General features: G+C 57.9%; 2 protein-coding genes across 3 annotated transcripts in view; one reads left to right on the top strand and one right to left on the bottom strand.

Annotated features, from left to right (window-relative positions):
- The window catches only part of RAC2 (Rac family small GTPase 2), a 59,743-nt gene extending 56,251 nt beyond the window's left edge, over positions 1 to 3,492 (bottom strand). The window contains exon 1 of the mRNA XM_044227291.1: positions 3,419 to 3,492. Within this exon, the coding sequence (XP_044083226.1) occupies positions 3,419 to 3,477 (59 nt within the window). The 5' untranslated portion in view covers positions 3,478 to 3,492. The remainder of the gene's footprint in view (positions 1 to 3,418) is intronic.
- Positions 1 to 12,447, top strand: part of CYTH4 (cytohesin 4) — a 29,819-nt gene extending 17,372 nt beyond the window's left edge. For both annotated transcript variants that reach the window (XM_044227289.1, XM_044227290.1), the window contains 6 exons: positions 945 to 1,093; positions 6,353 to 6,464; positions 8,107 to 8,183; positions 8,528 to 8,599; positions 9,115 to 9,269; positions 10,452 to 12,447. In XM_044227289.1, the coding sequence (XP_044083224.1) occupies positions 945 to 1,093; positions 6,353 to 6,464; positions 8,107 to 8,183; positions 8,528 to 8,599; positions 9,115 to 9,269; positions 10,452 to 10,524 (638 nt within the window). In that variant the 3' untranslated portion in view covers positions 10,525 to 12,447. The remainder of the gene's footprint in view (positions 1 to 944; positions 1,094 to 6,352; positions 6,465 to 8,106; positions 8,184 to 8,527; positions 8,600 to 9,114; positions 9,270 to 10,451) is intronic.
- Positions 12,448 to 14,227: the final 1,780 nt, after the last annotated feature.

The raw sequence follows: 14,227 nt of genomic DNA, 5'->3' as shown, positions 1-14,227 counted from the left end.
GCGAATCCCCGGTCCACAGCACTGGTGGGTGCACACTACATACTTGCAGAAAGGATGGAATTTTAAAGCCCCAGACTTGAATCTAACAGTCTAACCGCTTCATTTTGTGACGGTGCATGTAACTGGCCCTCCCTTGTGCCTCAGTTTCCTGCTCTGTGCAGTGGGGTTTGTAAGGGTACATGCCTCACAGGGCTGTCATGGGGACGGGCAGCCACTAGGTGGTTCTGCTGGGTGCGGCTGTTTTCAGAGGTGAAATCCTCAGTGGTCCAGAGCATGAAGACTCTTCGGTTTAAACCTCCCGATGTCACAGATGGAGAAGCGGAGGAGGTCAGGCATATCCCTAAGGTCCACCAGGATGCTGGGGATGCAGCTGGACTACCCTGGCTCAGGACCTGGGGCTTCAAAACGCCCCAGAGGAGCAAACACCTCCCTCCCAAATGCTTCGTCCCTGAAAGTCTAAAGAATGGAGCAGCAGCTAGGGCCTCAGGAGCCCCGCCGTGCTGTCAAGCCGGCCAAACAGCACATGACTAAGCTTTGAACAGTGTAGACAACAATAAGTGTTCTCCGAGTTCTGAGGAGGCAGAGAACAGAGTGGGCAGGGGGCTGGAAGGGCTCGGGGAGAGGTTGGAGCTGGAGCTGAAAGGGGAGGGTTGGAATGGGTAGCAAAGGGAAGGGGAGGGCATGCCCGGCAGGGCCCCCACCCCCTCACCCTGCAGGAGCCCAGGTGCAGGGGTGGGAAGGGGTGGGAGGGACTCAGCCGCTGAAGTTTGTTAGGAGCCGGGAGGCCCACAGGAGTGGGAAGGAGACCGGGCCTCGAATGTCAAGCTGGGACAGCGTGGGCCTTGGGGCGTTGAGGCAGGTGATGCTTGGCCCCTCGAAGTGGTCAGGGCAGAGGAGGGGAGAGTGATCGGGGTCAGGACTGTGACCACTGTCCCATCTCGCAGATACCTGCTATGTCCTGTCCTTCTCCATCATCATGCTCAACACCAGCCTCCACAACCCCAACGTCCGGGACAGGCCACCCTTCGAGCGCTTTGTGTCCATGAACCGCGGCATCAACGACGGCGGTGACTTGCCTGAGGAGCAGCTGCGGGTAAGAGGGGCGTGGCCCACCTCACCTGGTCCCCAGGGACCCCAGAAGGGCCCACCCTTGGATGGATAGCCCAAGAGGGGGCTCCTCTGAGATGGACCCCCCAGCTTGGTGTCCGTCTTGAGGTGGGCCACCACGAAAGGGGTCAGTCCTGAGATGGGCACGTCCAAGGGGGCCCCCATCTTAAGGAGGATGTCTGCTATAGACCACCTAGGAGGTCCTCCCAGACTCCATCCTTTGGGGGACCCTGGGCACCCATCATTCATTCACACCTTCTAGAAAGGGTGCTTCACACAACGCAGCTATAGTGCTTGGAATCCCAGATTCTTGGACTCTCAGCATGTCAGAGCTGAAAACTCTCAGTCTCTGCTCAAAGCCTTTCCTCCTCCAGAGAGGGGGAAACTGAGGTCTTCCATAAGGCAGCTTGCAAGCCAAGCAGAATGCGGGCCTCCTGTCTCTTCCTCAAACAGACCCCACCCCAGCCACACTGCACCAGGCCTTGTGCCCAGCATGGGGCACCCAGGGATGAATCAGCCACAGACCAAGCCTAGGCTAAGTTCAGGGTCTGGTGGGAAGATGATGCATATATGAATTATAGCCCTGTGAATTATTATTCATGCTGTACTAACTACAGGAACATAGCTACAGAGACACAGAGGACACTACTGTCCCTCTCCTGGGGGCAGAGGAAGGGGGTCATCCTGGAAGACTTCACAGAGGAGGTGACTTTTGAAGTGGGCCTTGAAGGTTGAATGGGAGTTTTCACAGAGGGAAACAGAGAAAGAACAGTCCAGAAAGGGGAATCTGCCAGAACCCAGGCCTCACCTGGCTAGGAACGGGAGAAGGGTCCAGAGGGGCTGGCTGGGGTTGTGGGTGTGAATGCACAGGGACAGGTGGCAAGGTGGGGCCGGAGCCCCTCGGAAGGAGGCTTTAAATGACAGCCTCAGGGGTTTGCCAGGGAACTATGGGCAACATGGTGCTGGGAACAACCATGCCATAAACACAGAAGTGAACTTCAGAGCCTGCTGCAGCAAAAATGAACAGACAGCTAATTTCCAGGACCAAGGATGCCCCAGAGCTCAATAAAGTTCCCGTCGCCTCCTGGTGACAGCCTAGCAGGAGGGGAGGAGAAGGTGCGAATCCCCTCTCCCAGCTTGGCACCCTGCCAAGTCTGGGGCGAAGCCTGGGTTTGGAAGGACTTGGGTGCCCCTCCCTGTTTAAGAACTACCATGCCCTTAGCCCACCACCCTCCTCGGTCCTCAAAGGGGAAAGTTTATCATGAGGGCAGGGGTGGGTGGGGACCCTAACCAGGATGAGGCCTTGAGAGCTGGTTTGAGCTCAAGTCAAATCCCGTCTCCCCTGTTTGCCCCTCCATGACCTTGGGGAATGACTCACCACCGCCCCCCTCCAAGCCACCATTCTTTCAACCAGGATAATGATGCCTGCGTCACCCAGCTACTGGGAGTAGCAATTTGTAAAGATGTAAAGGCCAGAGCCCCTGCCAGGTACAGAGCATAGGTTCTAAATGGTGGCTTAGGTCACGATGAAGAAGAATTAATAATAACTTTAAAACCCCAGCGCTTAGTAAAATGCCCGAAATCTCAAAGGCATTTGGGAATCGGTAAGTCATCTCATTGTGGTACCAGTGGCAGGAGGTTGGGTGCACCTGGTCTGGCAGATAATGAGTTAATGACATGCCAGCATTATTGCCTCAGCCCCCCAACCGCCCCCCTAGAGCCTTCTTGAGCACCTCCTTCGGCATTTTTCCCAATTCAAGCCTTTTGTTAATAACAATGCGCTACATCTGTACAGAGCTTGTAACTTTCTCCTCCTAGGGCTTAAGGGTCTAGTACCTCAATTTAGCTTCACACTCTGCCTGGGAGGTCTGGAAGGGTTTATTATCCTCCTCGGCAGCCAAGAGAAGCAAGCACAGAGGGGAGGGGGGAGGAAGAGAAAGAGAGCAGCATTGGAGTCACAGCCTCATCCAGGTCCCTGCTCCCCCCGCTCTCTGGTTGTGTGACATTTGGTAAGTGGCTTGACCTCTCTGAGCTCCCAGCTCGTGGGATTTGTGTAGAAATGTAAGGTATTTAGCCCAAGTGCTTGAGTCGTTCCAGTCGTTAATGAATCCAGAGGCTTCCCGGGATTAAAAAAAGGAAACCACACAAGGGAATCCACACAAAGGGAGCCAAGCAAAGGGAACCACAAAAGCCTGGTCCTCGCTGTTCAAGGGTTTTTACTGCAAAATTCCAGGTTGGGGGGCATGGGAAGCCCGGGTGCTGTGCGGTTTGGGGGCATCTGCCTGCCTTCTCTATAAAAGCAAGAACTCACCTTTTAATCACCGTCAAATAGTCAAAGTCTGCCACTTTGTGGAAGGAGTACCCCATCATGGTCCAGGAGCTTGGGCCCTGCTGAAGACACAGAATGCTTTTAAGCTGGGCAAGGCTTCAGAGGGGTGCACTATGGGAGGCGGGGGACAGGTGACAGTAGCACGTCTTGCCCTGGCTATCCTGATAGGTTGAAGCAGAATGCCCAAGAGACTCAGGGTGTGGACTCAGAGGACAGGAGATCCAATGCCAGCTCTGCCCTTTATGGCGATGTGACCTTGAGTGTAAGCCTCAGTTTCTTCATCCGCAAAGTGGGCAGATGGTGGTGCCCTCAGGTGGCTCTCCTGAGAAGCAGGGTTAATACACTTCAAGTTCCTGGCCCACAGCAGGTACCCAAGAAATGCCAAGAAGGGGGCCACTCCCCTGAGAGAGCTGCCCAGAGAGGGAGCTTAGGTGGGAGAGGGGGAGAAGGGGAGAGGCCAAGAAGGAGGGCTCTCCAGCCTCTGGTGTTATAGGTGGAGAATCTCCCAGTTCAGGGCATCTTCTGCTGTGGGCAGCCCTGGACCTCCTGGGTCCTTGTCCAAACATCTCCATCCCCATTAGAACTGACCATATACCAGGCCTAGTTCTGGTCCATCTATGTTCTCATTAACTTCTCCTGACACCCTTATGCAGTGGGCACCCTTCCCAGTTTACAACAAAGAAAACCGACCTCCAAGAGTGGTAGCTGGCCAGGGCTCTCATCGTTTGTGAGGACACCAGATTCGAACCCATGTCTGTCTGACTCCAGGGCCCTTCCTTCTGCAGAGACCAGAAGGCAGGATTTGGGCATGAAGGACTTGGCTGTGCTACCCAGCTACCAGTTGCTTCCTGTCTAAAGGAATCTCAGTTCATGTAATGGAAAAGATCGGGGATTGATTTGGCTTCAGATCTGTCAGCTTCAGGCTCAGCTAGATCCAGGTGCTCAGTGAGGTCAGGACTCAATCTGGTCTCCCCATCTCTCGGCAGCCTTCTCCTCTATGCTAGATTCCCTCCTAAACAGCCTCTCTTCAAGTTGCGGCAGAGTTGGCAGAGAGGGCCCAGGCAGCTTCAGTGTTCGTTCTGGCTTAGCAGTTAAAACTAAAGTCCCAGAATTAAGGGTTATTGGCTGGCTTGGGTCACATGTCCTCCCTAAAAACCAGTCAGCGTGGCCAGATCGGAGTCAGTCCCTCCTTCCTGGAGCCTGGGGTGGGAGAAGGGTATCAACCCCGCTCAGCAACCTGGACAGAGTGGTTCTGGGCAGGGGAGGCTCCAGAGGAAAGCCAGGGGCAGAGAGAGAAGAGACAAGACCAGCAGAGCCTCTGGAAGGTGGCAGTAATTCAGGTCTATCCAGCCAGGTCTGGTGGCCGCCCCCGCCGCGCAGGGGTGTTTACGTATGGGGGAGGGCTGGTGTTTACAAGGTGCTGGAACAGTAGATAAACCAAGCCGTTTCCTCTGCGGAGGCAGAATGTGCAAGCTGACAGGCCACCCGCAGAAGCTGCCAGGGGCCCCTTGTGGGTATCACACAGGAGGATGAGGCCCCTCTGTCTGGCCCCCTGCTTGGTCCTGGGCCTCCCAAATGTTTGTGCTGACAGCTTTGCTGAAAAGGCCTTTTCTGCCACTGGTCTTTGTTCGATCAGCCTGCACCTCTCAAATTCCCAGGGCTGGGCCTGGGCAGGAGGGGCGACAGGGCTGCCCAGCTGCTCTAGGGGTGCGGAGGTTTCAAAAAAGGGCAGATGGTCCCTGCTCCTCCCTACACCCACTGGCACAGCCAGGCTGAGCCAAGGACTCTGGGGACAGTCCAGAGCCACCTCCATCAAGCCTAGGAAAAGCTGTTTCTGGCAGGATTATAACCCCAGAACTATCGGGTCAGCAAAGACGTTTTAAAAACCAGAAAACACCATTTCTAAAACTTTAGGGGAATCAGACAGAACTTATGAAATTTTTCATTTAAAATCTCAAGGAAACCATCAGAACAGCAGCATACACAAGGCAACAGAAGGAAGTGATTTAATTATCTTCGAGATGGAGATCCAGCACTGTGTCTGGTTTTAATAAACAGAAATAGTCGAGAATGTTTTTCCAAACATTTGGAAATAGGGCAGGTTGATCATAGAACACAAGTTCAAAACACACTGAGAAGATCCACTGCAGACATCCACAACTCCCCCATGGGGAGGTCTCAGCCCTGGCTTGCATACCTCTAGTGATGAGGAACTCATTATCATACCAGGTTGCTCCATCCATATTCCAGCACCTCTAGCTGCTAGAAGATCCTGCATGGAGAACTGAAATCTGTTTTCGGGGAACTCCCACCAGGTCCCTGCCCTTGAGAGCCAAGTTGGACATCCCACCTTAAGTGTGTCCTTGGGCCGAGCCTCCCGACGGGGGCAGTCAAACTCCAACCCTTTGGTTGCTCCTCTGTGTCCCTCTAACCAAGGTACACCTGGAAGTCTCCGCTATAGCAGCTAAGAAAAAAGGGGGCCTCTGCCCTCATGGATGTTACCTAAGGAGACCCTGGGTGGGGATGCTGGGGGAGAGGGGGGAGGGGACCATTAACCGCCTGGTTGGTAAAGAGTGGCCAGTTGGCTTGAGGCCAGGCTCTGGGGAAGTCCTGGGGGTTGTGACACCCAGGTGTGCCCTGCGGGAGCAGCCCACCCAGTGGGGGAGACCCAGCCCGGCAAGCAGACAGGCATGGGCAAGGCAGCTGGGCCCGATCTCTCTAAGGAGCAGCCTCCATGCGTGCTGCTCTGGCCCCAGAGCCCCGGGTGGGGAGACCTGGCAGGCAGTGGCGTTTGGGGGCCCCCGCCACCTGGGGGAAGCGGGGAGAATTTCCAGGCCACAGGGGCCCGGCAGGGTCCAGGCTCCGGACTGGGATGGACATCACAGCCTGCTCTTTGCCCCCCTTCTCTGCGGACAGAACCTCTTCGACAGCATCAAGAGCGAACCCTTCTCCATCCCTGAGGACGACGGCAATGACCTCACTCATACCTTCTTCAACCCCGACCGCGAGGGCTGGCTGCTCAAACTGGGTGAGGCGCACTCTCGGGCACACTAGGGCACACTCTCGGGCACACTAGGGCACACCCAGGGACGTGGCAGGCACGCTCAGGCATACACCAGACGCATGCACACATTGACATGAAGCCTCTGGGGTGTAGTCAGGGAACCCAGCCCCCCAGCCATCCACCTGCCCCCTCCCTCCATCTGTCTGTCCTGGGACAGTGGGGGGTGGGGGAGGACGAGCAGGAAGAGGAGGTGAGAGGCCAGCAGACCCCTAGACACTTCAACTACACGCCGGTCTCTCTTCCTGGAGGGCTTCCGAGGAAGCCACGTCCAGAGAGGTTAGGGGACCTGTCTGAGGCCACACAGCCAACAAGTGAGTGCGCAGAGGGTTGGGTGTCCCTGAAGGATGGGGGAGGAAGTGGGACAGGATGTGGCTCAGGGGAGCTTCCCTTCAGCATGAGGAGGAGGCTGGAAGGACCTCCAGCCCGCAGAAAGGAGCCGCAGGTGAGGGTTGGGGGGACGGCTGCTGCAGCCCAGACAGGCTGCCGAACCTGGTAGGGCCCAGCCCCTGGCCCCAGGCACACTCCCGGTTGTGTCCCCAGCAGAGACAGCCCAGCCAGGGACAGTGGGGTTTGGAGGCAGGTAAGGACAGACCCCTCGTGTTGGAGCAGAGACCCGGGCTGGGAGGTGCCTGCCCAAGCCTTCCATGTCCCCATACTCGGATTCCAGACCTTCTGCAGACCACAGGGAATCTTTTCTTGCCCCACGGACCCCTCCCAGCCCTAGGGAGACTCTGAGTCACAGATCCCAGCTCCTCCACGCATGTGCCAGTGGTCAGGTTCCTCAGCCTCGGTTTCCACCACTGTGAAATGGGGATCACAGTCACCAAGAGGGTTCAATGTGTGGCAAAATGGCCAAGCACTTGGACTCTGGAGCTAGGACACAGGGCTTGAATCTGAGATCTGCTGCAGGACTTTGAGCCCACGACTGAGCCTCCCTGTGCCTTGGCCTCTTCATCTGTAAAATGGGCTTAATTACAGGTCCTCCTGATAGGTGGTTCTAGGGATTAATAAGCAAATATTTCTTTCTTTTTTTTTTTTAAAGATTTTATTTATTTATTTATTTGACAGAGAGAAATCACAAGTAGACAGAGAGGCAGGCAGAGAGAGAGAGAGGGAAGCAGGCTCCCCGCTGAGCAGAGAGCCTGATGCGGGACTCAATCCCAGGACTCTGAGATCATGACCTGAGCTGAAGGCAGCGGCTTAACCCACTGAGCCACCCAGGCGCCCGATAAGCAAATATTTCTAAAAACATCTAGGACATTGTCTGGCAAGCGAAAGATGAAATGCTTAGCCCAGTGCCAGTCAGGGAGTAGGCCCAAGGGATGAACTGAGGGGGAAGGGCGGCCACTGGTCCTGGGGCCTGATCATGGAGGAGCCTTGAATGCCAAGTCAAGTGGCCAGGGCTAGCCTGGAATGATGAGAGCCACTGGGGTATTTGAGAAACAAAGCGATGGGTCTAGGGAAAAGTGTGGTGAGCTGGAGTTTGAGAGGTTTGAGGAGAGGGGACAGAGGAAAGCTCTCCAGGCCCCACTCCCATGGAAGGATGTGTCCGTGAAAGAGAACAGGGAGAGGAAGTCCGGCTGACTGCGCCATTGGCTTCTTGCAGGAGGCCGCGTGAAGACGTGGAAACGGCGCTGGTTCATCCTGACGGACAACTGTCTCTACTACTTCGAGTTCACCACGGTGAGCGGGGGTCTCCTGAGCCTGCCCCTCCCCCTCCTCCCAAACTCCCACTAAGGGGTCCACTCACAGAGCATGGGGCCCCTTTGAGATCATTCACCCCTCTCTGCACCCATTTCACAGAGGGGGAAACTGAGCCAAGGCCAGACCAAGCTTACAGTCCAGCCTCCTAACTCCCAGCCCAGGCTCTCCATGCGTTGCTCCCCCCACCCCCATCCCAGGGCTGGACAAATCTGGGAAGATGCGTGTGCTCCTCTATGAGTTTGGGGAGCCCCACAAGTTCACTCCCTGCCCTGAGTGTCAAGGCTGCATTTGCTGATCGTGGCCTTCCCCCGCCCCTCCTGCAGGACAAGGAGCCCCGGGGAATCATACCTCTTGAGAACCTCTCCGTGCAGAAGGTGGACGACCCCAAGAAGCCAGTAGGTGGCGCAGCGGGGTCCTGAGAGCCCCAGCCGCTGGGGGAATTTCTGAACCCTGGGTGGGAGGGGAGGGCAGCTGGCCTGAGCCCTCCAGGAGGCCCCCGGTGGGGTTTGGGGTTGCCTCAGGTTCTCCCCTGAGGCCATGGATCCTGGGGGCAGGTCTATGGCATCAAAAAGGGATGGTTTCATTGTCTCTCGGAGCCTGCTCTGACAGTAGCTGATGACCTCGAGTAAGTCTCTGCTCCTTCCTGAGCCTCAGTTTCCCGGGCACTGACCTGGGGGGTTTAGGGGAAATGGTGGACTTAGGTCGAGCCTGGCACATAGTAAGTTCTCAACGTGAGAAGGAGCAGCTCTGGCCCCCTGGCCTGGCACGGGAAGCCAGCCCCGGGTGGGGTGTATCCCACTGTCTGTCCAAGCCCCAAGTGGATGGTCCTCGCTGAACGCCCGGGAAAGCCTGGTCCAACCACCCCCTCCTCCCAGCCCTGCCTGGCCCTCACCCAGCCACCTCCCCGCAGTTCTGCCTGGAGCTCTACAACCCCAGCTGCCGGGGCCAGAAGATCAAGGCGTGTAAGACGGACGGCGAGGGCAAGGTGGTAGAGGGCAAGCACGAGTCGTATCGAATCTCGGCCTCCAGCGCAGAGGAGCGTGACCAGTGGATCGAGGCCATCCGGTAAGGGCTGTCGGGCCTCCTGTCCCTTCCGGAGGCCCCTGCTTCTCTCTGGGCTTTGTCTGCTTGTCTGTAAAAGGGCCTAATCTGGAATCTCCCTCTTGTCTCTGGCATACAAGATCCGCCCAGATTCTGCAGCCAGGCCCCGGGGACACAGGGGAGGGAGGTCATGGAATAGGGGGACGATCCCGCAAGATGTTGCACGAAAATCTCTTTGCTGGGTGCCTGGCACATGGTCAGTGCTCTCGAATGGTGCTCTCATTAGCACCAGGATCCGGAGGGAGCCTGGAAAGACCTGGTGGAGACGGAGGGAAAGGCTCTGTAGGGGAAAGGACCAGTGCTGGTGAAGACAGGGGGGCAGGTCAATGGGTGGCCTCCTGGACAGCAGCCCGGAATCCTGGGGGTGCTGGTGCTGGGCAGTATGGGGGATAGGGCACATGGCTCTGCGGGGACCGGGCAGTGGGAGGCCAGGCTGCATGGAATAGCAAGTCCTTGGCTGCCATGGCAACTCGTGTGGGTTTCTCCTGGGGGCACCGGACACAGAGAAGGGGTGTGGCCTGGTGAAGAAGGCATGGTGTAGGGGCTGATTTCAAGGTTCCAAGATGGACAGTGGAGGGACAGGTGGAAGGGAGGCAGGTGAGAGGTAGGAGCCAATGGGGAGACATGGGAGACGGTGGGTCCCATCGACCAGAGGAAGACACCAGAGTGGTCGCTGGGCCAGGGGCTGTGTCCCGGGGACTTGTGGGGTCTATGCCCTCGAGCCATGCTGTGGTCCTGTGAAACAGCCCAGCAGGACCCACTTGGACCTCCATTTCACAGATGAGGCCCTGACCACCTCCCCCAGCCCCCTCAGGGGAGGGACCTGCTCTGCCACACAGCCAGTGGGTGGGCAACAGGTCTGCTGGTCCCACTTGGGCTCCTTCCACCTCCTCTGGGAGTCTGAAAAGGGGTCCAAAGAACTTGGGGGCCACTCTCAGCTTGACCCTCTCCCGCCTTGCCCGTGGGACTCCGGGCATGGCTGACTCACTAGGGGCTGGTCCTTGGTGGGGCCATCGGGCCTTTCTCCCGCAGCAGGGCAGGCCATCCTGTCCCCGGGAGACCCACCCCCTTCTACCAGCCTGGGGCGCTGAGAGCCCTCCGGCAGCCAGCTCAGCCCTGCCATTCCCTCACCTGCTCTCATTTCAGAGCCAGCATCACCCGAGTGCCCTTCTATGACCTGGTGTCTGCTCGGAAGAAGAAGATTGCCAGCAAGCACTGAGCGACCTAGGAGGTGGTGCAGGGGAGCAGGCGTCGCGGGAACCCCGTGACCTGTGGTTCCTGGAGACATACGTCCCTCCACAGGGCACCCTTTCCTGGCCCACAGACTTCACCCCCGCCCCCATGACTTTGAGCTACCAGGAACAGGGTAGGGGGCAAGGCTCAGGCGGATGGGTGGGAAGCCCCGGAAGGCCCCCACCCCCTGCCCCACGTCACTGCAACAAGGAGCAAGGACAGCAGCTAACAAGGCACCTGCCCCAGAACCCACCACCCTGTCCTCCCTTTGGGCCTCAATTTCCTCTTCTGTGAAACATCTTCTGTACTCTGAAATGCTGTCGGCCCTCGAGGGAGGAGGAGCCGTGGGGATCCTGAGGGCTTCCTGCCCTTGGCCATGGCAATGCCTTCTTCTTCTGCTCAAGGGGGTTCTCAGCCAGCCCCTCTCCTGGCTTCAGCTGGGCCTTGGCCATCCCTGCCTGAGGGACACACACAGAGCTCAGACCCATAGACAGACAGGACCGCCGGGAGTTGCCAGGAGCACTGGACCAGGAGCATTGGACCCAGCACCCGCGGTCTCCGTCCCAGCAACATCTCCTGCTTGCCGTGTGTCCTCTGCCAAGTCACAGTCCTCTGGTTCTCAAGACACTGGGGGTTTGGATAGAAACTTCTCAGCCCCTTCTGTGTCTGTACTCCACCCCCACCCCAGTGATGGTAACAGCCGTGGGGCAGGTCCCGGCAGTGCCCCAGCTGCCACCTTCCTCTTCGGGGACCACTTCCTTCAGGTAGAAGGACAAGATTATAGTGGATCCGCCCAAGGATCTGGCTGGAGATGGCTGTTCTTGTCGTCGGAGCTGGAGGGACTCTGACCGAAGGCTGCTGGGAAGCCAAGAGCAGAGGGGGCTCCAATCACAAAGATGTCCATTTTGGAGGAGGGAAAAGTGGGACTCCTCAAGAAAATGGCAGAGAGCATCCCAGACAGATGTCTTCAAACAGGGCTGGTGGTACAGCCAAGAAGCTGAGAAGAGAGAGCCTTGTGAACTGTAGTTACCAGGAGGGCTGCCTGAAGGCAGCGCCCACGCCGCTGAGGGACATAGAAGCTTGGGGCAGGGTCCCAGCCCTGAGCAGGGATCCTGTGAGGGGCTGCCCCAGCGGGGTCCTGGCATCTGAGACCCACCGTAGTGCCGCCAAGAGTGGAGCTGACTTCCCCGCACTTAGGCAGGCAGCTCCGCCTCCACGGAGGCCCAGTCTGGAGGAGGATTCCATGAACAGGCTCCTTCTCAGAAGCTCTTTTCACCCCCTTGCAAGGGTCCCAGGGGAGTCTCTGGAGGGAAGTTCCCTGGCAGGAAAGCAGGAGATGCCATTGCCTCTGCCCCACCGCCAGCCTGAGCAAGGCGCATTCCCCAGGGGAGGGAAGACAGTCTCTCTTCCCCTCCGCCCCCACTGACACGCACACACCTTTCATGGAGTCAGGAGGAGCTGTCTTTTGAGTAGTGAGATCCCCATCTCTGGAGGTGTGCGAGTGCCTGGTAACGATATGGTGCTGAAGAGGGTCTGAGTTGGGCATCTGTAGAGGGCCTTGGCGGACATCTGAGGACTTCCACAGACCCCATGGCAGCCTGGGAACTGGATGGCAAAGCTGCCACCTCCTTTGACCCCTGAAAGGGCAGTGAGAGGTCAGGGAAGGAGGACTGGGCTGTGAGGAGCATGGGCTCCGAGGTCCTCACCCGCCACTGGCACACGCTGGCTGTGTGGCCTCTGCCACAACCCCCTTCCCTCTCTGGTCTTCACCTGCCTGTGTCATCATTGAGAGGGCGGAAGCCGTGATTTCCCAGGCATGAGTGGCTGTCCTGGGACTCATTCCGAAGACAGAATAAAGCTCATGATCCATCTGGGGAGGGGGTCCATCCTCTCTGTGACCACACCTGCCGTCCTTGATGCCCTTCGTTCCTTTCCCAGCTGAAGGCAGGAGGGCCAGACAGGGAAAAGTCAGCCCTCAGAGGGCCCTAGACCCTCGTCCTCAGGGCAGCATGGCTGCCACCCACACAGATGTCCCCAGAGGCTGGATTTGTGACAGAGGTCCCCTCAGAGCAGAGCAGGGGTGCAGTGGCCCTGCCAAGGCTAGGAAAAGGCAAAAGAACTTCCAAGGCCAGGAAAAGGCAAAAGAACTTCCCAACAGGCAGTGCTGGCCAAAGAGAGAGTGAGCGATGGCATCGGGAAGCAGATGTCCAGCCTGCCTCAGCACAGGGAGACACCAGCAGTCACTGCAGAGGGAGGGGGGTTCCTGAGCTGGAATTCAGTAACCTTCACTTATCGGTACTTTCCACAATGTTTAAGTAGCATCAGTGTTCCAGGCACGGGGGGTGGGGGGGGCAAGCCCACACGGGGTTTACAATCGGGTGATCCTGAATTCCGGGGTTCTAGGCAGCCCCTCTGGATGTGTTGGGCACTGAAGTGGCTCCCATGCTCTTCCCACCCGCCCTCTGCCTGAGATTCCACCATGGAGTTGCTCCTTGAAGAGGGAAGGTGCTGGACTGATCAATTTCTCCCTACGTTCTTTGCTCCGCCCCCAGCACCTACCATGTACCAGGGTCCATGCCTGCAACCGGGCATCCAAAGATGATGGAGATAAGGCCATGGCCCTCAAAAGAAGCTGGGTGCTGCTGGGGGGGACCCAGTGTGGAGGGGCAGGGACAACCTAGACCAACCCGTGCTGCTATGGCCGGGGACACAGGGGCCAGTGGAGGGCTGGGCTAGGCAGAGAGGCTTCTCAGAGGAGCTGTGCATGAGTGTTCGTTGCCAGCTGGGTCGGGGGAAAGACACACATCTGACCTTGCAGTAAGCTCACCTCGTGTCTGCTGCACCCCCTCCCCACACACACACACCCCGACTGTGAACTCCTCCCAGGCCAGACTGTCCCTGCTCGGTGCCAGGCACACAGCAGGTGCACAATAATTTCTGCTTAGAATGAAACAGTCTCCAAAGGCCCTCTGAGCCTCAGCCTTGACAAGTGCAGGTGTGTAGAGACAGGGAACTAGGAGGAAGCTGGCGCTGCTGTGGGTGGGGGGTTTGTCCAGAGAGGTGGACAGGCAGGGGAGGGCCACATCACAATCAGGAAGGACCAGTAGGCTGGGACTTGCTGACCCAGGCCCCTCGAGCTTCCCCCGGGTGGTCTCTGCTCACCCTCTGCCGGCCCGCCACTTCTCGATGTGGGCAGCAGGGGGCTCCCGCCACACAGGAATGAGAGGTTTTGCTGTGCAGCCTCGGGGCAATGGGAGACCAGAGCTGCCCTTTGCCGGAGGGGAAGCTGCCCTGAGTAGAACTTGGGTCTGGGCATCCCGAAAGGGGAAGCAGGTGGATCTGCAGGCTCGAGCAGCCCTCAGAGGCACCAATGAGCACGGGCCTGCACTCTCCCCTGCTGGGGGACCCAGGGGCTCCTGCTGAGCCCAGGAGTCAGACTCCTTGGCTCTCTCCCTCTCTGGCTCTGGGACCCTACACCACTGGCCTTGCCCATCTAGATGCCATCTTCCTCCTTGAGCACGTGAGTTCCATGACACAGACCTTTAATAAGGACGTCCCTACACAAGGGGGTCTCAGACATAGGCACGACGCAGCCCCGGTCCTTGGGGTAAATTGGGACAGTTTGGGAGGAGTGCAGGGGGCGGGGAGTGGATGAGAAGGTGCCCGGAAAAGCCACTCACTGTGAAGAG

This window comes from Neovison vison, chromosome 12 (assembly GCF_020171115.1).
Source record: "Neovison vison isolate M4711 chromosome 12, ASM_NN_V1, whole genome shotgun sequence".
NCBI lineage: Eukaryota > Metazoa > Chordata > Mammalia > Carnivora > Mustelidae > Neogale > Neogale vison.
The sequence above is the reverse complement of the archived record's forward strand: the minus strand, read 5'-3'. Positions and strand labels throughout refer to the sequence as shown.